This window comes from Ictalurus punctatus, chromosome 19 (assembly GCF_001660625.3).
Source record: "Ictalurus punctatus breed USDA103 chromosome 19, Coco_2.0, whole genome shotgun sequence".
In the NCBI taxonomy this organism is placed as follows: Eukaryota; Metazoa; Chordata; class Actinopteri; order Siluriformes; family Ictaluridae; genus Ictalurus; species Ictalurus punctatus.
Window position 1 is genome coordinate 18,347,648 of NC_030434.2, and position 26,290 is coordinate 18,373,937.

Here is a 26,290-nt window from a genome sequence, read left to right on the forward strand (position 1 = left end):
CAGGCCTCGGGCCTTAACCGGTTACAGGTTGCGTGAGGGAACATAAACCTCAAGGAGAATGTTGAGGTAGGGAGGTGCTGTTCCAGACAAGGTCTTGTATGTGAGCATCAAGGTCTTGAATTTGATGCGGGCAGTGGAGGGAGATGAAGTGGGGTATGATGTGGGTCCTTTTGGGCTGGTTGAAAACAAGGCATGCTGCTGCATTCTGAATCATCTGAGGTGGTGTGATGGAGCTGGCTGGGAGGCCTGGGAGTAGTGCGTTGCAATAGTCCAGTTTTGAGATAACAAGAGCCTGGACTAGTAGCTGTGTGGCATGATCAATGAGATAGGGTCTGATTTTCTTGATGTTGTACAGAATGAACCTACAGGACCATGCAGTTGTTGAAATGTGGTCTGTAAAGATCAACTGGTCATCGAAAGTCACCCCAAGGTTATTTTTTACACTTCCTGACAGATGGAAACTTGTACTTGACATGGATTTAAAAAAAAATTTTTGTTATGGGCCAAAAATCTGCAATCCCTTTATTCATTTGTTTGTCCCATATGGGTTTCCATTTTGTAGTAGGATATGGACAGTAGAACAGTATGGATGGTCCAGTCACAGTACCACACATGATGTTGACACTATTTTTTAAAATTGTTTTTGTTTTTAATAAAACAATAAATTCTTTGCTTATCAAACCATATTGAGAGGCAGCTGACATAAAAATCACAAATGTTTTCTGATATCTTATAACTAGCCGTATGAGGATAATTGATTTTAACAGGGTTGATGATATTATCGTAAACTGGTATTGCCCCCCCCACACACACACACACCCCACCCCCCAAAAAAAATTAAATTAAATAAAAAAGTTTTTAAATTCTTATCTAGTAGCCAGAATTAATGGATTGCCTCTATGAATGGATACTTCAAATTTGCCTAAAATTGGGACACTTAGAAGACGGCTGTTCTTATTGCCTTCCAAATGGGACCGATTTTATATTTGTCCAAAAATGCTGCCTGTGTAGATAGCTCTCTGCCAAATGGAATAGTAATGGTATTTTGAAATATTGTCTGTGTAGAATATTTTAATATACAAAAAATAACTGATTATCTGCACATCCCTATATATATACACTTGCCTCGCACCTCTAGGGTTGGGGTTTGAATTCTGCCTCCGCCCTGACTCCGTGTACTTTGCATGTTTTCCCCGTGCTTTGGGGGTTTACTTGGAGTACACTGGTTTCCTCCTCCAGTCCAAAGACATGTGTTGTTGGCAGACTGGCATTTCCAAATTGCCCGTAGTGTGTGAATGTGTGTGCACCCCTTCCAGTGCACCCCGTCCAGGGTGTCCCCCGCCTTGTACCCCTAGTTCCCTGGGATAGGCTCCAGGCTCCTAGCGACCCTGTGTAAGTGTTATGGAAAATGGATTGATATCCCTATAAACAGACGAAATTTCTTTCTTTCTTTTTTTTAAAAGCAGAATGGTAATAAATGTTTGAATCCAATTAATGGACTATTGGATCGTGTTTAGACCAAACACAGCTGGAACTTATTTTTTTCTTGTGTGTGTGTGTGTGTGTGTCTGTGTGTGTGTGTGTGCGTGTGTGTGTGTGTGTGTGTGTGTGTGTGTGTTTAAACAGCCGAAATTTCGATCAGTACTACATAGATGTTACTACATTATATGTTTGTTAATGCAGAAGATGTAGAATTGAGCGTCTGTCAATTGCAAATTGAAAATATGTATAAGGGGATTGTTAAAGGTGCTTTTATACGCTCTAGAGCAAAATGGATCGAGAAGGGTGAAAGAAACACAAATTATTTTTTGCTCTAGAGTAAAGAAATCGTAAAAAGACATCTTTCTCTGCTCTAAACATTAATTGAGATTTATGTACAGGTTCAGGAATGATCTCAACCGTTGTATACACCTTCTACAAAGAATTGTATTCTCAGTTTTCTCAAGGAAAATGTAATGTTTTTTTTTCCTAACCCTAACCCTAACCCTAAGTTTTCATGTATTAATTAGGATATTAAGCAACTATGTGATTCTGATATCTCTATTACTGAAATGAAAGATGTTCTGAAATCTGTGGGGAAAGGAAAATCTCCAGGCACCTGATGGCCTGTCTGTTGCATTTTATTTACATTTCTGGGACCTCTTAAAGCAACCGTTGCATAGTTTGTTTAAAGAATGTATTAAATAAAAGGAGAGATGACTCCCACAGTGAAGCAGGGGCTTATTTTTCTGATCCCCAAAATGGATAAAGACCCACTTTTAACTGAGAAACTGGAGACCAATATCTCTGCTAAATGTTGATTACAAATGACTTGCTTTAATATTTGCAACTCGTTTAAAATCTGGTCTTAACAGCATAATTGCCGAAACACAAAATGGATTTATGAAAAATAGACACATTAGTTCCAGTATAAGTTTAGTACTCGATCTCGTTGTCTACGCAGAGAATATTGATTCAGACGTTTTCGGATTGTTATAAAGCATTTGATTCATTCGAACGCCATGGCAATTTTTGCTTAAATCTCTTATTGTTTTTGGTTTCGGATGTACCTTTATCAACATTGTGAGTTTGTTTTATAATGATATTAATTCTTCAGTTTTGATTGGCTTGCATAGCTACTACTAAAACTATTTTAGGTGTCTCAATGGTTAAAGGCTCTGGGTTCAAGCCCCAGCACTGCCAAGCTACCACTATTAGGCCTTCGGGCAAGACCCTTAACCTTCAATTACTCAGGCGTATAAATGAGATAAATGTAAGTCGCTCTGGATAAGGGCGTTTGCCAAATGCAGTAAATGTAATTGCTAGTAACTGAGTTTTCCCCCGTTTCTTTTTCTTGCAGCTGTTGAATTGTTATCAATATATATATATATATATATATATATATATATATATATATATATATATATATATATATATTGTTATCAATTAATATATATATATATATATATATATATTTTACAAAATCCCATTTTAAAAGGTGCTTCCATATGTGGTAAACAATTTAAAAATATCTCAACTAGCCGATGATACTACTTTATTCCTTTGACTATCAATATTATGTTACTACGTTACCCATAAACCGTTTGAACTGACGCATGCGCAGTAAGTTGTAATCCCCCCTCCCCCTCCCTCTCTCACGCCTCCCCTTTCACGTAAGATGGAGGTTTGAAGGTGCAGCCGCTGTACATGGTTATAGAGGCTATCAGTACGCCTTGGTGTTTTCATTTAAATAAGAGCGCAGAAGTAATCCCCAACTGAATCCGTGCTCCCAGTTTTTGTTGTTGATTTTTTTTTTACATTTTTATTCCGGAGTTCAGAAAGGTTCCTTAGATCACCTTCCCAACTGCTGTGAATAAATCTTGAGAAGAACAAAATTAGACAGGGTGAGTATCCCTAAAGCTAGCTGCGTTAGCTAGCACTCTGTGCTCTGCCATCAACCGTAGACAGAGGAATGACCAAAGTTTTGGTGTACACTTTTCTGTAAGAGTTTGCTGCAAACCAAACTAAACAAACACCCCACTCGTCCTTGTGGTATTCAATTTTTATTTTATTTTATTGCCAATAAATCTGGTGTGCTTTTCAGATGTTATGTACTCGGTTGGGAGAGTCTCGGGCTTTACCGGAACAGTACAGGCCTCGATGCTAAAACTGCTCAAATATCCACCAGACTGGTAGTTTACCGCGTAGATTTCGCCACTTTCTAAACGGTTTGTCGCCTCCACTATACTCTGACTTCAAGTTTATTCATGTTTTTATGTTTATCTTCTTTCCTATACACATTGATATTGTTTTTACATTATTATCTGCTATGTAGACGTGTACTTGCTGTACTGTCAACAAACTAGCTCACAGGCTAACTGTCAACTGCTACACCCATGTCAGTTAGCTTTAGCTAACTCCGTTAGTAGACGTGACCGGGTTGTTCGGGTAACACAAAATATCAGTCTTTATTGTAGTTATACGTCTTAACTCACTGTCACTGATTAATATATGCATATAATTAAAGAATATTTAGTGAATGGTGACTTTCAGTTCTTGTAATAGCTATCTTGCTAGGCTAGGGAGGTAGCTATCCCCCCCCCCCCCCCCCCCCCCCCGCCTTAAGTGCAACGGTAGCTGCTATACCTCGCTCTTTGCTTTAGTAAAATTACAAAGGAGATTAATATTTCATATTGTGTGTTTTTAATGTTTGTGGATTAATAGTGAATTGCCTTTGAGCTGCTGTTTTTAGCCAGCTGTCAGTGTGGCTATGATGTAACGTTATATCTTGTAGCTGAAAGTCCAGACAGAAAAAGTCACTTTTAGTTCAAATCAGACATTTTGAAAGCGCCCTCAAGGACACCAAGTGTCATTTCTTGCAGGCCCTGTCTGTCTGTCCGCCAGGGTTTGGTTGAGGCAGTCTGTCATCTTGAACAATTTGATTTTGTCTTAATTAATCCTGCACCCAAGTCATCTAAAGCTTTTACATGCCCAAATTGTCTATAGAAAGCACAGCGGTGCTTTTTGACGGTGAAGTTCAGTGACCGCTATTACACCACTCATTTAAAAACCACCGATAGGAAGATGTTTGTAGGATTGCATACATATATACACACACACTCGACAGATACGGTGGAGATTTAAACGAAGAGCGGTTTGTTGAATTTCAGCAGCAGAGAGAATCTCTGTGTAATGTCTCGTCTCTGTTGTATCTCAGCGGGAGAAATAGAGACATGGCATGGAAATAAATAAGGGGTGAATTACACCTTCCAGGTGCGCAGCAGGCTAATTGGCACACAAAAAGGCTCTCTTATTGAGTTGATTGGCTATTATGACGAGATGAAACTTTTTTGCTTTCAGATCTGTGCTGTCGTGACGGTCTTCATCGTGTTAAGCCTAGTTTGCACTACACGATTTTAAGCCCGATTTGCACATCAGCACTCGTCACTCTCCAGTCGATCGTTATGTGTGAGCTACTCAACAACGCATCAAAGAGGCATCACCGACGCCACACAGATATTTGGCATGCTAAATATCTGGAGTTGTCGGGCGACTCCACATCCTGTGGTGTGAAAAGTGTCGTCGCTGGCAGCGATTGCGACGACGAGCTACAGCCAATGTGAGAGCAAGGCATGGGGTGAGGTCACCGTGAGGAGGGGAAACTCGCGTACAACTTTTTAACTTTCAACGAAGATGTTCTTTCACCCACTTTCTTTGTCTTTTAGTTTTTGTGGGTTTGTTCATCACGCAAAACAGCACGCACAGCTCATTTCTGTCCTACGTCCATCTTCAAATAAACAACTCCTGTTTCGCACGTGGTTTTCGCATCGTATAGCCGTGTCACTTCTCGCATGTGTTTTTCGTGACAAAACGTAGTTTGGACCCCAGACAGAGTCTTGGTCAGATCGTGTAGTGTGTGTGTGAGACCCCCTGTCTCAGAGCAATCACGTAGTGTGAACACCACAACGAGTTCATGACTCCCGATTACAAGTCACGTAGTGTGAAAAGCACGGTGATCTGCCGGCGTTGAAAATCGTGTAGTGTGAACTTGGTTTAATCTGACACAAACAACTTCTCACACAGTCTGTTATAGAATTCTTATTGTGATCATCTCATACAAGTAATAATCGTGTGTAAAACCGTTTAGTCTTTAGTGCCACTAAGACAGCCCTTTGGCTCTGTTTTCTCTGTACGCGCAGCCATGATTTCAACTGCAAACAATAATCTAACATTGCTGTTCTCATGCAAGCGATACCGAAAACATGTGTGGGCGTGTCTGATCACATACTGATCGACAGCAGACTTTCCTATACGTTTGTGCTCCAGAACGAATCCATTTATTAAACGTTATAAACGTACATATGTGAAAGAACCTTGTGCTGTTATTAAAGCAGATATGATCAGCGAGCAGCTCTCTGAGAGAGAAGTACGCTGGTGGAGAAGTATTCTAATAACAGTAGTCCCATTTAGATTTCTTTTTATAGCTTTGCACCTTGCAGATTTATTAGTTTGTCCTTGGTAAAGTACACCGTCATGGTGGAAATGTACATATTCCTAATACAGTCAGCTCCAAAATTATTGGCACTCTTGGAAAAGATGGTTAAGACTTTATCAAGATATCTTTGTGGTTGCTTAGCATAATCTTCCTGTGAGTATGAGTGGGTTTGGAAATTTATTCTAGGAAAACTTAATGGAAATTTATTCTAGGAAAAGCTTAAAACATTGACACTATTTGCTTATTTTTCTTACTATTGAGTTTGATCTGTTTTGTTGATTGGTTGTTACAGCCTGTGTAGAGAGATCTGGTTAGATAGGGGAGAGCACAATATGACTGAGTAGACTGTGCAAAAGCCTTCACATACCTTGCAGTTATTTTATTGTCATTGTTTTAATTATTTATTTAAAATCATCGATATTTATTTATTTATTTATTTATTTATTTAAATTATTTTTTTCTCTAATTTAGTCCTACCCACCAGTTAGGTTTCTCTGTCATACTACTGCTGCCAATCCTGAAGGGTGAAGGCTATCGTGTGCTTCGTCCATGTGAAGCCAGTCAACAGTGTGTTTTCGAACTGCTGCTGCATCATGGGGCAGTGTAATACACTCGCTATTCACCTGCATGAGCTCATAGATGCCCATGATTAGCTAGGGTCACTGTGATTGACAGATTTTGCTCTTTTGGACTCCTGGCCACTGATAGCTGTGGCATCGTTGGGATTTGAATTCACAGTTTCCGGATAACGAGGCTAACTTTTCTGTTGAGCCACTCGGGAGCCTCAAACCAGGACTTTTCATCTCCTGACATAAGCAGTAATCTTTCTAGTAATCTTTGAGATATAGTGCAGTTATATGATTCAGCCTGTTTGGTTTTCTGTGAATTCTGTAGCCAGCTAATGTATGGTATATTGTAGATGCATGGGCTTACATTTTGGCCTAGTTGATGTATTGCTAATAATCCTGTTGTTCAATATTCTTTACACAAGTAGTGCTTTTTGTCCATGTGCATAGTCTGTCCTCTGGGAGAGGTTATTTCTTGGTGGGGAATGTTTAAGAGGACAGATGCAAGGCATTAGAAAGGTACAGAATTGCCCTTGGCCCAATATGAGCACATGCTCTGGCAGCACTGACTCGTGGCAGAAACAACGTTATAATTCACAAGCAAGAATCGATTTTAATGTGTAACTGTTCTCAAAGAGTGCAGGCAGTATTTTCTAGTTGTTGAAAGGAGGCCTTTGACAACAGTTAAGCTGACTAAGTCTTGTTATGCTTGTGTGAGTAGGCCTACTTGCGGTCTGTTATCTCACACTTGGTGTGTGTAGAGTTTCTAGAGAAATTAGCCATTTGTCCTTTTTTAATGGGAAGATGGAAAAATGTCCTTTTTTTGGAACCACGATTTTCTACAATTCAGGGAGTATGCCTTAGCAAATGATAATAAGGTTAGGTGGAATTATAAGCTTAAATCTTTGTGGTATAGCCCCTTGTTAAAGAGTCAGAGTGATGGATGAGTGTCCTGAAATCTCATTTTATTTGTTCTCTTTTTCCTCATGGTGCTCAGACAAGGTACAGTCCCACCTGAAAGTATTGGAACGGCAAGATCTATTATTATTATAATAATATATTTTTGGCACAATACACTGAAGACATCAGTGTTTGAGATCAAAAGACGAATGAGACGATAGAGCACATTTACAGCTTTCATTTCCCGATATTTATGTCTAGATGTGTTAACCAACTTAGAACATGCCAACTTTGGTGACAGACCAGCCATTTTTATGTGAGTAAAAGTATTGTAACATAGTTGAAAAGTAGAGAACCCTTATTTGGTTGCATATCCCTTAGTTGCAATAGCTGAGTCAAGCCAGTGACCACTGACCTCAGCAAACTGTTGCATTCTTCTTTTGTGATGTTCCAGACTTGTACTTCAGCATCTTTTGGTTTGTGGTTAGTTGTAGGGGTTTTCTCCCTTTAGTCTCCTCTTTGGGAGGTGGAATGCATGCTTGATTAGGTTAAGGTCTAGTGTTTGACTTCACCAGTTTAAAACCTTTTACTTTCACCTGACAAAGTAAACAAAACTTTGTGTTGGCATTGTGTTTTAGCATGATGAAATTTCTCCCAATTCAGTCGGATGCATTTCTCTGTAAATTGTCAGATAGGATGTTCCTGTTAATGTCTGAATTCATTCTGCTGCTAACATCATGAGTTAATAAAGATGAGTTCAATAAAGATTAGTGAACCTGTTCTAGAAGCAGCCATGCAAGCCTAAGCCATGATGCTTCCTCCACCATGCTTGAGCAATGAGCTTGTATGTTTTAGATCATGAGCAGATCCTTTCTTTGTCCACACTTTGGCCTTTCCATCACTTTGGTAGAGGTTAATCTTGGTTCCAGAACTTTTGTGGATCACCTCTGTTTTTCTTTTCAAATTCCAATCTGGCTTTCTGATTCTTACTGCTGATGAGTGGATTTCATCTTTTGGTATGGGCTCTATATTTCTGCTCTCAAAGTCTTATTAGAACGGTGGATTGTGACACCTTCACCACTGCCCTGTGGAGACTGTTGATATCACTGACTGACTGTTTTGGGTGTTTTCTTCACAGCTCACAATGTTTCCGTCATCGACTGCTGTTATTTTACTTGGCTGACCTGTTTCTTGCCTGGCTGTTAGTACACTAATGGTTTCTTTCTTTTTCAGCTCTCTGGTCTTTATCTTGGTTTATCCTTTTTAACCACAGACACACAGGCAAAACTCAGGGCCCAGTCCTAGAGTAGACATTCAGAGCTATCTAACAGTCTTAACAGGAAATACCTGGGCAACAAGAAACACCTGTCAGTCACGTTTTCCAGTTTTTTTTTGATCATTTGAAAAATGGGTGTGTGCAAACCAAAGGGGCCATGTTCCATGTTGTTTAACACATCTAGATATAAATATCAGAAGCTGAAATTCTGTCTATCATCTCATATATCCTTTGATCTCAAACCCAAATGTCTTTAGTGCAAAGCAAAAACAAAATATTGGCCATTTTATTACTAAGGCCACTTACTTACTAAGGTAGACAAATTTATACATTTATAAACCAGGTGAATGAAAGCTCCCATTTGTTGTCCATTCCCATATTTTAGTCACTTGGCTAAAAAGTGGTGTAATATAATGATTAGACAGTGGTTCTTCAAACTTTTTGAGAATTAGGCCTCCATTGAATAGGGTGCATCCCTTTATGGCCTACCAGATTTGTCAAATTTTTGCTGTTTCTTTCTCAGCTAAGAGACTGCGTCCTCTATCTAAAAACCATCCATTTTCTGTACTGCTTATCCCCACTGGGTCATGGAGAACCTGGAGCCTATCCCAGGAGGCATGGGGCACAAGGTGGGGGACACCCTGGACTGGGTGTCAATCCATCACAGGGCGCAATCACACACACACACACACACACATTCATACACTACGGACACTTTTGGACATGCCAATCAGTCCCCTTTCATAGGGGAGGAAACCGGAGTACCCTGAGGAACCCCCTTGTTCTTGAACCTGCTTGTCCACTGGGTAACTATGAATATAAAAAAACGTATAGCCTGTAGGTGCAGGATTTCAATGATCTAACCAGTGTATGCTGCAACTATAGGATTTGATAAGACTTGATAGACATTTTATGGTAAAGTACAGAATCCTCTGCTTTGAATATTTCTCTCAGTCTAAGTCTTCCTAAAAGTCCACACTGTGTAATGTCAATCAAACCAGACTGCTAACTTCCAAAAATGTTATAACATGACTCTTTTGTTATGTAGGTGCCATGTGGCAGTTCCTCTTTGTTTACACATTAAGAAAAAACGAGAAGTTGCAGAGACTGTGGGGTTCTTTTTTGTGTGTTTTTTTTTTTTTTTTTTTTTTTTTTTTGTATGTATACATTTTGTTTCCTTTCTATATTTCTACTAAGTTCGGGTTGTTTTTATTTTTTATTATTATTATTATTATTATCATTATTATTATTATTATTGCATGTTTGTGTTTGGTTTGGGTTTTATGGTCTTGACAGTCTGCGGCGATTTTGTATTGAGCACATTAGATATATCTGCCTTCCAGTAACATGCTCGGCTAACGCCAAATCTTATTTCCAGTCTGCTTACTCCACTCTTTCTTCACCATGTGAGATACCCAGTATGACACTTTATTATTGAGGAAGACCGGTTCATGCCTGATCATGCACTGCTAGAACTGAAATGAAATGAGACTGCTTCCTTAGCATTAGCATGCAACCAAGAGGCAGAGGTGAGTAGAAAGGCCTATTCAATTTTATTACAGCAACTAAATTAGGATGCCTTCTTAGGAACACCATACTTACACCATGCTGCAGGGTTGCCCTCAATTCTTCGTGAACTTGCTTCCACAAGGTGTTGGAAAACACTGCATCGAGATTTTCGTTCATGTTGATGTTCACATAATTGCTGCAGATTTGTCAGCTGCAACGTTCATGCTGCAGATGCTCCTGTTCTATCCCATCCCAAAGGCACTCTATTGGATTCTGACACTGCACTCATGATCATGTTCGACGACTTTCTGGATGATAAAATTTATCAATTGTGGCCATAAATGGATACACATGGTCTGCAACAATACTCCAATAGGCTGTGGCATTCAAACCATGCTTGTGTGGTATTAAGGAGCCCATTATGTGGCACAAGAAAACCTGTTGGCACAAGACAATTTGGGGCTATGGATTCATGCTGATGATGCCAAATGTCCCTACCATCTGCATACTGCAGAAGAAATTAAGATTAATCAGACCAGGTGACATTTTTTCAACCTTCAGCTGTCTAGTTTGAGTGAGTCTACTGTGGCCTCAGATTTCTGTTCTTGGCTGACAGGAGTGTAACCTGTGATCTTCTGCTTATGCTGTAGCCGGTTCTCTTCAAGGTTAGCGGTGATATGTGTTCCGAGATCCTTTTTTGCAAAACATGATTGTAAAGAGTAATTATTTGAGTTAACAGAGCCTTCCTGTCAGTTCGCACAAATCTGGCCATTCTCCTCTGATCTCTCTCATCACCAAGGCATTTACACCAACAGACCTGCTGCTCACTGTATGTTTGTTTTTCACTGCATGCCACAGTCACAGTGTATGACTAGGCCAGGTGAGTGTTGGGAAGCAGCAGGGTGTTGAGTAATCTGACTGCCTCAGGGAAGAAACTGTTGCAGAGTCTGCTGGTGGTGGCACGGATGCTCCTGTATCTTCTGGTAGCTGGCAGGAGGATGAAGAGTCCTTGAGAGGGGTGAATGGGGTCGTCCGCAGTACTGGTGGCTTTGTGGATGCGGAGGTTGTCGTATGAGGTGTCTGGTGGTGCCAATATTTTCAGCCGTCCTTCGAATTCACTGCAGAGTCTTGCAGTTGGAGTCTGTTCAGTTCCCGTACCACAGGGTGAGACAGCTGTCAGGATGGAGAGTGGTGGTGTTGGAGGTAGAGTTGCCAATCCTGACAGACTAGGGTCTCCCAGTCAAAAAGTCCAGAGTCCAGTTGCAGATGGAGGTGTTCAAACCTGCAGGCTCAACTTGATCAGTTTCTGTGGGATTATTGTGTTGAATGCAGACGTCTATGAACAGCATCCTTACATACTTGTCCTTTTTGTCCAGATGGGTCAGTGAAAGGTGGATGGTATCCCCTGTTGAGAGGTTGGGACGGTGTGCATACTGAAATGGGTCCAGTGTGATGAGAAGGCTGCTTTTTGTGTTTCATGACTAGCCACTCAAAATACTTCATAATGGGGCAGTAGGGGTGTAACAATATATCGTGGTACAATATCACAATGCAAAAATGTTGCGATGTGTATCATAGCATTATGGAGATTTATAATTTTTTTTATCGTATAGTTTGTTTGCAGTCACGTGATTCTGATGAAGTGCGAAATTCAGATGGAGGGCAGGGAGTGAAAAGCAGAATGGACGAGATGGCGGAAAGTCTGTACTGTACTGGTTTACACACTATTACAAGAGAAAGATATAAACAGAAAATCACAAAATATGTTGGATGTGATCCTTATGCTATGAAGAGGAGCGATTTTTCTACTGAATTGAAATGCTTGCCTGCCATCGAGGCGGTAGATATAAGCAACTACCTTGTCCTCCAGACATCCTTCTACTCCAGAAAACAAATGAAAGCTTACAAAAGTATGGAGGACTACAACTTTTTTGTTAGCGGTTGGGTCAACGACCTCGGTACCACAGTACTTCACAATGATTTGGTTTTCGCCTGGGTAAGTGGCATTTCTTTACTTCTTTTTTTTTTTCTGTGTCCTGTGGATTAACCCAGCAACTAACGCTAACCCACTGCTGTGCCTCTTGATGTTAACGTTACGGTTGTTTGTGTTATTAGGTTAACCACTCTCAAAGGTCTCCAGAAACGCCACTTAAGGCATGGATCGTTGCGAAACAATTACTTTAACTTTACAAAGTACGGAAACAGCTAACGTTACATAAACACAGCATATTTAAGTTGTATTGACTTACCTTTGACAAAAGTGGTCACTGCACACACGAGCATAATCCGACTCTGCTCCCCCCGACCGCAAATGCAGGTTTCCAAGCCACTTTTTCCTTCGTTTTTTAGTCAGTTTCTGGCATTTTTCCCCCGTTATGAACAACAACTTTGGTACACGATAAACGCTCCTTGTGGTTTCTCGGTTTGATCGATTTCAGCAACCATAAACGACCCAAAACATAGGCATTTTGAGTTTGTAGAAAATCTCTTCCTGCCCTTCATCTGCATTTTGCAAAAAAACCTGTAAGTAACCTAAACAAACCCAAAAGCAGTTTGTTTTGAGTTGAACTTATTTGTACCTATTTATTTTAACGTGTATTTTTTTTATTTTTGCACTTTTACTGCTTTAAGAGGTTCTCTCTTAGTTAATCTCTTAGTTTTATTGTTCAGTGACACACCTAGTCAATTGTTAATTTACATACAGAAGGTTAAATTAAATCTTGAAATGTTATAAGTTCTTTGTATGTACAACAAAGAAAGATATTGAAAATGTTTTGTAAATAAATCTGTTATTTGAAATCCTGTTAAATTTGTTCAGTTTGTTCAGAATACCGTAATGCGTATCGAATCGTGAGCTGAGTGTATCGTTACACCCCTACGGGGTAGTGGTAGCTTCGTGTTTAAGACGTTGGACTACTTAATGGAAGGTCATTAGATCAAATCCCACCACTGCCAAGCTGACACTACCAGGCCCTTGAGCAAGGCCCATAACCCTCTGCAGGGTAAGTCGCTCTGCTTAAGGGCGTCTGCCAAATGCCATGAATGTAAATATGATGAAAATTTGAAAGCAAACAAGGACAACTGCTTTTCTCAGGGAAATGTTGATGTCTGTGAGGACATCTGCAAGTTGATCAGCACATTCCCTGTTGTCAGAACCTGCAGCTTTCCGTGCGTTAACACTGAGTAGATCTTTCCTGACATCTACTGCAGACAGACAGTATGGTGGGAGTTGGGGTGGTTTTTCCCACTGGCATGTAGTTTTGTCCTTCGAAACATAGAAATCTTTCAGTGCGTCTGGGAGTGCGTAGTTGCTCTTCATCCCAGGACCGATTGGCCCTTGCTATGTGGAGGACTGCCTTGTCACCAGACCTGAAGGACAGCATCTCCGGTTTTGAACTGCGTGCGCACTTCAGCAGTCTTCCATGTGTGTTGATGGTCTTGCAGGGAGTCACACGATCTATGCACTTGCTGATATAGCCAGTCACTGATGCTGTGTGTTTGTCCAAGTCTGTGGTTTTGGCGTATGTAGCAGCCTCTCTGAACTTGTTCCAGTATGTGTGTTCAGTTCTTTCCTGAAGTGCTGAAATGGCTCCCTCAGACCAGGTTCTCACCTGTTCCAGGACCAGTTTGGCACGTTTCATAAGTGGTCTGTATAGTGGGATTAGCATAATAGATATGGTCTGAGCAGCTGATCTGGGGGCAGGTGCAGCCTTTGTAAGCACTGTGAGCGTTCGTGTAAACAAGGTCTAAAGTGTTCGTACTATGGGTTGTGAAATCAACATGCTGGTGGAATTTTGTAGGTGCGATGTACGGTTAGCCCTGGTAGCTGAATGGCTGCTTCCGGAGTGCTGTCTTTTGAGCCATGTTTCTGTAAAAATGAAAACACAACAGTCCTTTACCTCATGCTGTACTAGTTAGCTGTAGTCTGAATAAGTCCAGTTGGGAGAGCAAACATCGGAGAGGAGAATGAATGGTAGAGCCGGGCTAGGGTAAGCCTTTAGCCTAGCATGGATGCCGGCTCGCTTACTGCGCTTCTCATTTGATAGTGTAAATATCTCATGTTTGCACAGCTGTTTGTTCTAGGAGCAGTTTTTCTCTAATGGAACATCTCTCGTGCATGCATTCCAGATAACAGAAGAATGTGCTTCCATTTGGTTGCACAATGCACAGGCTTCTCAGTATCTGTGGGGAAACTGTTTTCGCTCTGCCCACTTTGGATAAAAGGTCACTTCATACTGATCCTGAATGAGGAGTGTGCGAATGAAAATAAGTACATGCTTTAATGGAATAATTGGACATGGGATACACTGTAAATGATAAGTATTGCCAAAATGTGTTATGATGTGTACCTTTCAATTCACTATAATCATTTGTGTAAATAATGATGAGGTAAAATTTACATTCCGTGTAATTGAGACCTGAGTAATACTTACTTATTTAGAAGGAGTACCCCCGTCCAGCGAGTCCCCGTGTACCCTGTGGATGGGGACAGAGGCATTTTAAAAGGGACTACTCCAATCAGGATAGAAATTTGTATTGAAACCTTCAATAAAGTATTCAGTGAAATGTTTTAAGAGCTGATACTAGCATGGTAGTATGCTAGCGTATTACCTTGGGAAAGGCAGCAATGGCTGCGGTCAGCAGGCAAGCAGGAACTGGAAGATTTCCAAAATCCTTAAGGTCTGGTGTAAGGGAGCACTTTTCCTTGTAAGTTATGATTGTGATGGCCAGTGAGTGGTGGACCTAAACTCTACACCAGCGCTAATATGACAAATATATCCATGCATCTGCATTGAGTCGGACAGTAGAACTAGATAAAAACACAGAGAGAAATAGTGAGCCTTAGGCAGTCTTTCCTTGCTGATTTAACCCGTGATAAAGAAATCACAGCGATTGGGAACTTTTATCACAATCTTTGCACTTCCTTATGTGTGTATATATGACAGTTTTTCCTTTTGCTGCTTTGTGCAAATTCTGGCAGTCAGTTATTTAAAATTTTCTTAGGCACGTGAAGTCAGATATATCCCTCATCACTGTTCTCATCCCCCTTTATTATCTTACTAGTTTAGTTTGAAAAGCATGGACTCATGCACCCATGCTGCTGTTGACATATTTACCAAGACCAGTAAACGTTATTCCTCTCTGCTTGTTGTTTTATTGTTGACATTACAATTAAATCATGTGATTGATGAATACTTTTGGTTTTGGTTTTACCCAGTTCTGCTTCGCCTTAAACCTAATAATGAGAATTTGTCTGTACAAATACATGAGTGTATCTGATGTAAGTTTTTTCTTCAGCACTTGTAAGAGATTGTCTTGGATGCAGTGGACCTTGGGATGTGGAATCATGGACATTTGATGGGGTCAAACCCCCCAACCCTGGGCAGTGTTGCTAATTCCATCCAGGCATGTTCTGGACATGGTGCGTTTGAGCCACTGACTGCTCGGGACTGTGTTGGCTAGAGGAAGTGCTGATGACCGTACATGTAGACTGGCAGGGGAGGGGAGGAGCTGTGAGCGTCCTAGCCAGCTCTCAATCTTTGCTGACCTTTTAAAGAGAGTAGAGGCGCCGCCACTGGCTTCAACAGCTGGTGCGTGTTGAGTGTGATATTTTTAGCTGCCTTTTCTCTGTCTTACCGCCACTCATTTTCTTTCTCCTGCTGTCACACTACATGCACCTTACATTGATTATGGCAAAATGTATTAAATGGGGATATTGGGAAGGAGGCAATGATGAGGCGCTCCAAATGTCATGTTGATATGACAGTGACCTGGCTTGTGTCAGACAGCCCATTTATCAGCACTTTAGCAAGGCTGTGTCAGAGTGTTCTCGCTAATGCAGGGTACAGTCTGACTAAGGGAAACCTCTACACTGGCTAATTGTGCTCGCCATGCTCTGTACTAATTGGTGGTTTTGTTGTCTCTTAGGAATGCAGTTTTCAGTATGTGAAATGACTGCAGTCATCAGAAGGTAATGGTGGAGCTTGGCCACGGAAGTGCGTTTAGCTAAAATAAAAACCAGAAGGAAACCTTTTCACTCAATCAGCACTAGGGCTGGCTACTGAAAATCTGTACCCAAAAGGCACAGACTGAAACAATTCATAAATGATGCTTATTCACTGTATGTGAGAGTTGCTAGGGCTTGGGGCGGTTCTTCTCAAGTTAATGTGTCGTCTACAAGAAAGACACTAGCAAAAAAAAGGTCATGGATTTCAGTTGGGAGGAGAGAGGACAACTTTACAACTCGATCAAATCCACCCCTGCTGGATTTTCTATTCAACCAAAGCAAACATAGACACAGATGGACAATTCTTATTTGGTGATTTTATAAGGTTAATTCACCATCTCTCAAACAGTTAAATGTATGTTTGTTTTTGTGCATTTTTTTTGTGTGTTCTTACTCGTGTATTACTTGTTCTCTCTCTTTCACTCACACACACAGACTTGGAGGTTGCTAAATGAGACACTTAATGGTGATCTGTTAGTTGGTGGTTTTTGTTGTGGTTTGATTGTTGGTGATAGTGTGGCTTTTTGTGTGAATGTGAACCCAGCAAAAGGCCTACTATACCAAAACAAATTTTATACCTGAGAAAATCAGTTATAGACTTAATGAGTAATGTCTTGCATACACATTGTAACGGTTTTTGTTATATGCTTATTTAGGCTCTTTGCTTTCAGAAAAGCCCAATTAAAAAGCAATTTTAGATCAAAGCTTCATGTCATTATATCCTTAGAACATTACGTTCATTGGGCCATCTCACTAATGCTTCCTGTTGAAGTTAATGTAATTCTCATCTTGCCTCTCCAGGGTCACGCCCAGTCCTTCCTCTGCACTGAAACAACGCCTCCACTTGCCATATCGTGCCATAGGATGTCCCGTAGCCCTGACCTGAAAGAAGATCCAATGGAGTGCCCTCTCTGCATGGAGCCCCTGGAGATCGATGACGTTAACTTCTTTCCCTGCACCTGCGGCTACCAAATCTGCCGTTTCTGCTGGCACCGCATCCGCACCGATGAAAACGGCCTCTGTCCTGCTTGCAGGAAGGTACTGCTGCATGTGAAGTTGCAAGTTTGAGGGCCGTCTTCCAGAGGAGTTAATATTAGGATGCTTGTTTGCATCACTGAGAAGATTTGCTGAAAAATCTCTTTATTACTGGGGAGAAATGGCTAATTATGCTTTCCAAATTAGAGGCATGTTATGTCACTTGGAACATGGTGCTAAATTGCTTGTCGCAGACATCTTTTAAAAAAACTAAATAAAAATTTTTTTTTTACAAGCTGTGGCACAAAAAAGCACAGATTTTTATTGAGTCACTTTGAAAAGCCTTAATTTTTCTTAGCTTCAGGATCTCCATAAGAGGTTTTCTGTATAGCACAGTTTTTAGGGAAGCGCTCCACAGGGGTTGGTGGAGAAAAGCGTTTTTTGATAGCTGGTGTTCAACATCCCAGCAAGCTTTGATCGAATCATTTGTGCTCTGTTGCCTCAGGCTTCCAGTGATTTCATTATTTCAGTGCTCTATAGCTCTGTAGGAAAAGTTGACGGGAAAACCAGAGGTCCAACATTCGCTTTACCACCATCCAGTGATTTATCCAGTCATTAATAAATGACATTCCCAGAGTGTCCACACCCTAAAATCTCACTACAGTACATAAAACTCTTATAGAGAATAGTATGAACTCCAAGCTTTGAGCTTTTTGCAAGTTGGTCAGGCGTAATTATTCTAACCTGACAAACTGCACTCGGATTGAATGCTATGGGTTAAGTGAGTGTAACTGTGTGTTACGTGTGCTCTAGCCCTATCCAGAAGACCCAGCTGTATACAAACCCCTGTCTCAGGAAGAGCTGCAGAGGATAAAGAACGAGAAGAAGCAGAAGCAGAACGAGCGCAAGCAGAAAATCACAGAGAACCGCAAACACCTGGCCAGTGTGCGCGTCGTCCAGAGGAATCTGGTGTTTGTGGTGGGGCTATCTCAGAGGCTTGCTGACCCAGAGGTGATTTCTCACACACACCCAAACCCACACACTACATGTAATCAAACAAGATAAGCAAAGCAATACATTTTAATGTAACAGTGTTGTTCAAGGGCACACAATGCATAATACAAATATATATAAATAAAAGGCTTATAACAGTAACCTCAGTAATCAGGTTCTCTTCCACAAGGCTTTCACACCGGAATGCTCATAAATGCTACCGTGCCCGCCACTAATATTGGCACCCTTGGTAAATAAGAAGGCTGTGAAAAATTGTCTTTATTGTGTAACCTTTTGGTCCTTTGTTAAAATAAAAAAAATCACAAAATACTCTGCTGTCATGGATATCAAACAATTGCAAACAAAACACAGGTTTATAAAAATGATCTTTGTTAAATACAGGTGTGCAACAATTATTGGCACCCTTTTAGTCAATACTTTGTGCTACTTCCCTTTGCCAAGATAAGAGTTCTCTCCTATAATGCCTGATGAGGTTGGAGAATACATGGTGAGGGATTTGAGACCATTCCTCCATACAGAATCTCTCCAGATCCATGGCAGGATCTTGATTTTGTGGACAGTAAACCATTTTTGTGTTGATTTTAATGTATGTTTTGGATCAATGTTCTGCTGGAAGATCCAACCACGGCCCATTTTGAGCTTTCTGGCAGAGGCAGTCAGGTTTTCATTTAATATCAGTTGATCAAGAGTCCATGATGCCATGTATCATAACAAAATGTCCAGGTCCTCTGACAGAAAAACAGCCCCAAAACATTAAAGAGCCACCATCATATTTAACCGTGGGCATGAGGTACTTTTCCATATAACTACTTCTGTATGCGCCAAAACCACCTCCGGTGTTTATTGCCAAAAAGCTCTGTTTTGGTTTCATCTGACCATAGAACCTGATCCCATTTGAACTTCCAGTAGTGTTTGGCAAACTGAAGATGCTTGAGTTTGTTTTTGGATGAGAGTAGAGGCTTGTGGTGATGTAGTTGACTTCGGATTGTAGTTTTGGAGACTTTCTGACCCCAATACACAACTAATTTCTGCAATTCTCCAGCTGTGATCCTTGGAGATTTTTTGGCCACTCGAACCATCCTCTTCACAGTGTCTTGAGACGATATAGACACACGTCCAATTCCAGGATGATTCATAACATTTCCAGTTGACTGGAACTTCTTAATTATTGCCCTGATGGTGGAAATGGGCATTTTCAATGCTTGTGCTATTTTCTTATAGCCACTTGGAAGCTCAACAATGTTTTGCCGCACATCACAGCTATATTCCTTGGTCTTACCCATTGTCATGAATGACTAAGGTAATTTAGCCTTTTTAAAATTTTATTTATTTATTTATTTATTTATTTTTTAAATATCAATGGGAATATACTTCAAATGTATTTATCATATGAATTCATAGGGGTGCCAGTAATTGTGCCACACATGTATTTAACAAAGATATTCTTTTGATAAACCTGTTTTCTTTGCAATTGTTTGATTTTTCATGAGAGCAGAGTATTTTTGTAAATTGTTTGAACAAAAAAAATCAAAGTGTTAAATGATAGACAATTTTTCACCACCTTCTTTGCTCATATTTACCAAGGGTGCCAATATTACTGGAGGGCACTGTATCTGAATTGTTCGCAATAAAAAATGAAGTTATTTTAATAAATAACCACCGTGTCAATGTTTTAATTATATTTAGACTCCGGAAATAATATAGTGAGTTTAACTGGAGCTGCTTTCGCTTCTTGGCTTGTGAAGATGTATTAAAGTTCCAATCTATGAGCAAGGTTATGTTTGTGAAATATATTTTAATATTTCTGACCCTCGGTTCCGCGGAAAATTTTTCGCAAGAACCTTCTTGGAGATAGATTTGTGCTATATTTCATATCGAGAACATTTTGCAGCTCCACTCAGCCTCCGCTGTCAGTCTGCTCCATGCCCACGGATCGCATCTCTCTCTCACACACTTGTTTTCTCTCAATCTCTCTCACCCTCTCTTTCTCTCCATCTCTCTCGCTCTCTCTTGTGCTCCTGCATGTTCTTTCATTCCATCTCCCGATTGCCATCACCGCTGACATCATGCACCCTGAATAGCTCCCAACACAGAGCAAATTATGCCGAGTGAGAAGTGGAGAGGCAGAGTGCTAGCATGTCTGCCTGTACATAGACTGTCTGAATAAGATTAGGAGCGTATTCAGCATTCAGTCTTGAGCAGTGTGTTCATGGTGTTTATAACTTAGCCTTAAAAGTGCACTATGCATTTCTGCTAGAAAAAGCGTAGACTCCATTCCCTTCCTTCAGACCTCTGTGCAAAGCCCATTCCTGCTAATACAGCAAGAAAACCCCCCAAAAAACAACCCTTACTGCTAAGAAAACAGAGTTATAAGTGATGGGTTGATATGCTAATGTGCCTTGAGTGATGATGAATCCCTCCTGAAAGAACGTTTTGTAGAACAAAATATATCCCTGTACAGCTGCCAGTTCATGGATTATGAAACATTCTTAGCTCTCTAAAGCCATACCAATATTATTCTGGTTTTCACGTGTTTAACAACCCATCTCATTTTAAACTACTTTTCCTGTTCTGTCATTCTCTCTTTCATTGATAAAACTGGATGCTTTTTTTTTTTTTTTTAAATTCACAGCTATTTCTATATGGTCTCCAGCTCTCTAACAGTAGCCTAGTTCTGTATGTGCAAAATGACAGATGGTATTGTTTGACACATTCAGCCCTTGAGTACAACTCATGATTGTGTAAAGGCTTAAAGGTAAAATGTGTGTGTTCAGCTCCTAGCTCAGAGTTAGGAACATATGCTGTTTTAATTTTGTTTAACATTTTTGATGTTTGGTAGACGACTTGATTAAGAAGGGAGCAGCCTTGAGTGAACAAAAGCCTCAAAGAAACATCCAGTCTCTGGTCCTGATTTAAGATTGACTGCAATCTCAGAAGCACCTTCTGTCAGACTAAATCCCTCTGCCCATGAAATGACACTCAAACACTGTTCGATTCTATGTCCTGAGATCACCCAGTGGTTTAGTTTATTAATTTTTGATTCATTTTAATTCACACACACGCAACGATTCAATCGCTCTTCCTTATCGCACAGTGACTAGGATGTGCTTCCTACGAGACTCGTGAAGCTAGCAACCGCATCATTTCCAACTGTTATGTCACAGCTGAGCACTTAGAAAAGTGCTAATAGCTTCCATATAAACGAGTTCACAGACGCCTACAATCGGTTTGCATTATTGATTGGTGGGACAGAGCAGCACCATCCCTCAAACCCAGAGAGCACGGCCAGGTTTTCACTCTTAATCTCCCGGCACGAATGTCCATGGCATCCATTTTGTCAGGATTTGTACTCGCGATTGCCAGACAACAGGGAAAATATTAAAAAAAAAATTTTTTTGTTGAGCTCGTCTGCTCATTTTAGCCCCCCGTTTTATACTTGGTTTGTTTCTGCCAAATTTGGTAACCTAGCTTTATTTCTTCCACATTGCCTTTCAGGTCTTAAAGAAGCCAGAATATTTTGGAAAGTTTGGGAAGATCCATAAAGTGGTCATCAACAGCAGCACCTCATATGCTGGCTCACAGGTGATCTTTACTATTGTTTACACTACAGTTATAAAACTTGGGTTTACTCTTTAATTTACAACATACATGGAGAAAAATTCCTCAAATGTGCCTTTTACATGAGTGCCAGTGAGCTTTTTGGCTAGATTAATCTATCATTTTATGCTATAAAAGCATCCCTCCCCCCAAGACTGATTGACAATTTCATTTTATATCTCCCTCAGGGTCCTAGCGCTAGTGCCTACGTCACTTATATTCGGTCAGAAGATGCCCTTAGAGCTATACAGTGCGTCAACAACGTAGTAGTAGATGGCAGAACTCTTAAGGTAACGCACTAAAATTACACTAAACGGCAATCTGTCTCATTAAAGGTCTAGTTTTATTATGTTGTTCAAAGCGACTCACCTGTCATTTACAATGCAGGCATCTTTAGGTACAACAAAGTACTGCAGTTACTTTCTAAAAAGCATGCAGTGTCCAAAACCAGACTGCATGTATCTACACGAGCTAGGTGATGAGGCAGCCAGTTTCACAAAAGAGGAGATGCAGGTAAAGTTTGCACCTTTTTGAACCTCTGGATTGCTAAAAAAAAACCTGTATCTAAAGCGGACTGTTTGTTAATTGCAGGCAGGAAAGCATCAAGAGTACGAACAGAAACTTTTACAAGAGCTCTACAAAATGAACCCAAGTTTCCTGCAGACATCCACTGGGACTGGGGAGAAGACAAAAAGCAAATCAGGCTCTGTGCAGAGGTTTGGGCTAGATATTTTTTTATCTAGGTCGTGTAACTGTACAGCAAAATACTCAGTGTTACCTGAGAATATACAGAGACTGTGTGTATCATTCACTAATATTTTTCATTTAAACTGTACTGCTTTTTGGTACAAGTGTGGTTTTGTCCCATTATTTGTTTGAAGAGTTTTGTTTTTCTTACTCTTTCATCCCCTTCCTAACATCCCTTTTCTCTCTGGGTTTTGTTTCATAGTTCCAATAATATCAATAAAGATGCATGGCCATCGTTACAGCCCATGGGAAAGATGTCCAATGGGCTTCCAGAACTCCGTAAGAGCCCGCCTCTGGATGGAGGCTCAGACTGTGAGCACTTGACTCCTGACGGGCCGGACTCTGAGCTCGGCCTTGGACCTCTCCCAGCCCTCTCGCCTTTCTCTTCAAACTGTGAACCTGCCAGGTACAAAAATGGCAAATCTCCTAACACAAATGCAATCAATATGATCACAAAAAACATTTTTTTCAAATTTTGCAATAACCGCACAAATGTGTGCCGTCTCAAGCGTTTATTGTTTTCTGTAGAGCCTGAAATTTGAGTCGACATAACATTATTTTTTTGCAAAAAAAAACACGAGCAATTCATCTTCGAGTTCTTCAGTGGGCTATGTTTATTTTTACTCAGACATCATCTGGTCAGTGAAAGGTCACTGCATGCATATCTTGGTTTTATGAATTTTAAATTTGGGTCATTTTCTGCCACTTGTAGAGATGTAATGATGCACTCCGAGCCGGTTGAAAATCGATAATACGTGACGTTTCAAGTCGGTTGAGATGTTAAACGAATCGTGAGGCACGTTTTAAACAGCAGGGGTGCGGCGGATCTGCAGCGATGAATCCGAGAGCTGCGGAGATCACAAGGTGCATCTGTGATTTCGTGGCAAAACATGCAAGGCCGTTTTCTTTCATAGAAAATGCGGATATGTTGATCTTTCTTTATAAAAATTGTGTACATTTAAAAAAAAAAAAAATTGGAAAGAGCACATGCAAAGCCTTAGTTTGTTTAAATGAAGAGATTTCTTTTATTTGTATTATTTATTTATTTGAGTTGAGATTTGTTTTAAAATTTCAATTTAGTTTTATTTGACATAAGATATTTAAATTTCACAAAGAAATGTGCAGCATTTTGTTTGAGAAATAGCACTTTTTCATTTATAATTTGTCTTAAATCTCATTTTGTTTAAAAAAAAAAATAAAAAATCGTGAAACCATTATCGTGAATCATATCGCATCGTGAATCATATCGCGTCGTGAGATGAGTGAATCGTTACATCCCTGACCGCTTGTCAAGCTTAAAGTGGCTTTGGTCAAAATGGTCAATTAATAGGGTAGTCTGTCCACATATTAAATCAAAATTCAATCTCATAGGCAGCACAATAGATAAAACTGGGATGTTGTCTAGATGTAAGCATGATACTTGTATTCTGTTGCTTTAGGCAGTGAGATTAGATAAGGTACTTTTTAGATATTACACCAAATGATATTTTCACATGTGGTCTTTATTTATGACAGTTACATAATATTTCGGTCACTACTCGAACTGTCCGAGAGTAATCCTATCTGTCTTTAGTCCCAGTGAAAATCCAACAGAAGCCATCAGTATAGGAAATGGAGAGACACCACAGGTAATTTTTTTTTTTTTTTTTTAAGATCAAAAGTACCCAATTTTTTTTGGTAATGTTTAATAGTATTCTTGAATTCATGTATTTAGAATTTCCAGTGTATTTTTTTTAACGCTACTTTTGGTTCCTCGTTTCCTTCCTGTGTGATTTCCGTCAGATTTGACACGCACTTTTGTTTGAATCTCCACCCAGATTCCCTGCAGCGACTCGCCATCGCCCCCTCCAGGTGTGGCCCAGCCGTGTATAGTGGCGCCTGCCAACGTAGCGGGTTTAACAGTGCGGTCACCCTTTGACGGGGCAGGCACAGAGTCGCAGTCACTGTTCTCTGACAACAGCAACTTCAGACATCCAAACCCCATCCCCAGTAGCAGCAGTGTTTCTGGTTTCCCTAGCTCCACACAGAGCAATACAGACTGGCCCACCGCTCCCGAACCACAGAGCCTGTTTACATCAGGTCAGCATGACGCTCACATTCAAATCTCATGTGTTTTCTCCTTACAAATCCAGAGTGTGTATCACATACTTTATGCCTATGGCCACTTGTAGCACAAATAGATGTTGGTAATTTGCTAGTAGATTAGTAGAACACACAACTTTGAATCACATTTTTCTACTGAAGTACTTTAGCTCATAAAGTATTGCTAAGAATTATGGTAGTGCCCGTAACAGAATATTTCATGTTCAGTCCGTCATCAGAGGCGATCATGTGTGCTTGCTTACTTAAACTGTGCATGCTTCTTAAGTAATCAGCACTTCAAAATAATCCTGTAAGAAAAAATAATCTGGCTTCTGACTGTCTCATGTTTTGTAATCAACCATTTAGCCCGAATATGTTAATAAATGATGCAACGATGTACACATGCATCCCTGTCAGTCATTTAACACACACAGCTCTCAGTGCACAGGATGAGAAACTATGCCAGAGAGAGTGCACTAAATCTGTGTGGATGCACTGTGGCTGTGTCTGACTGCCTGTCCGATTTAGCAGGCTAGTGTGTACAGTAGCAGTGACTCTACATGGAAACTAGCCGATTAACAAAGTTATGCGGTTGATCGGGTTGCCATAATGAGGGGAAAACTTCATGTTCAATAAATAAATGAACTAATTTTTTTTTTCTGGGAACATCAAAACTTGCTGTATTAATAGGTTTATTTGGCATTGAATTTAATGAGGGCACACTCCCAAGTTGGTAATGTAGATTGCTGGGAAATTTTTAAGGATATTTCAAAGAAGGTGCTTTTATCAACAGAGATTAGGTTTAAAAAAAAAAAAGCCTGTGGTAGCTCAAAGATTAAGGTGTTGGTCTACTGCTCAGAAGGTCGTGAGTTCAATCCCCAGCACCACCAAGCTGCCATTGTGAGGCCCTTGAGCAAGGCCCTTAACCCTCAATTGCTCAGATGTATGAATGAGATAAATGTAAGTCGCTCTGGATAAGAGCGTCTGCCAAATACCGTAAATGTAAATAAAGCCTAAAATACCGTAGTGCCTAGTCTATAAATCGATATTTGGGTGGGCTGAAAGATTGCAAAAGTGTACTTTAATAAGTATATGTATGTTTTTTTTTGTTTTGTTTTGTTTTTTTTTTTTTTTTTTTTTTTTTTTCTTTGGCAGATACCATACCGGTCTCATCCTCCACAGACTGGCAAGCAGCCTTCGGCTTCGGCTCTTCCGCCAAGCAGCAGGACGACGACCTTGGCTTTGACCCGTTTGACATCACGAGCAAGGCGCTGGCTGATCTCATCGAGAAGGAGCTTTCAGTTCAGGACAAAACTTTGTCACCCATGAGCCATGTGACCCCAGCGCCGGGTTTCCCTCCTCATATCCCCAGCTCGCTACACAGTGCCAAGGGCCCCATGCTGCCTCCTGCCTCGTCCACACACCTCCCCCTGAACTGTGGGCTGGCCCCCCGAGCCTTCTCCAACCATCTCCAACACCCCCAGCTCTCCCAGCGCCCTGGCTACAACTCCTTCAGCTTGCCTGGACACGCACAGACGCTGGCATCTCGCCACAGCTGGCTGGCTATGACGGCACGTGCCAACCTGCCACACCTGAACCACACCACACAACACAACAGCAGCTTCTTGGACTTGAGTTTGACA

The 26,290-nt window shown here is 40.6% G+C and overlaps 1 protein-coding gene across 8 annotated transcripts in view; it reads left to right on the forward strand.

The window, feature by feature from the left end:
• Window positions 1–3,146: 3,146 nt before the first annotated feature.
• The window catches only part of cnot4b (CCR4-NOT transcription complex, subunit 4b), a 35,827-nt gene continuing 12,683 nt past the window's right edge, over window positions 3,147–26,290 (forward strand). For 3 of the 8 annotated variants that reach the window (XM_053688159.1, XM_017494520.3, XM_017494524.3), the window contains exons 1-11: window positions 9,937–12,221; window positions 17,034–17,270; window positions 18,021–18,218; window positions 21,717–21,803; window positions 22,007–22,108; window positions 22,206–22,331; window positions 22,410–22,534; window positions 22,768–22,971; window positions 24,139–24,193; window positions 24,383–24,644; window positions 25,803–26,290. The exon at window positions 25,803–26,290 is cut by the window's right edge and continues 55 nt beyond it. In XM_053688159.1, the coding sequence (XP_053544134.1) occupies window positions 11,775–12,221; window positions 17,034–17,270; window positions 18,021–18,218; window positions 21,717–21,803; window positions 22,007–22,108; window positions 22,206–22,331; window positions 22,410–22,534; window positions 22,768–22,971; window positions 24,139–24,193; window positions 24,383–24,644; window positions 25,803–26,290 (2,331 nt within the window). In that variant the 5' untranslated portion in view covers window positions 9,937–11,774. Of the gene's footprint in view, window positions 3,384–3,583; window positions 3,708–9,936; window positions 12,222–13,591; window positions 15,648–15,673; window positions 15,817–17,033; window positions 17,271–18,020; window positions 18,219–21,716; window positions 21,804–22,006; window positions 22,109–22,205; window positions 22,332–22,409; window positions 22,535–22,767; window positions 22,972–24,138; window positions 24,194–24,382; window positions 24,645–25,802 lie in introns of those variants that run through there. The other 5 variants (XM_053688164.1, XM_053688163.1, XM_017494516.3 and 2 more) reach the window with 5 other exon arrangements.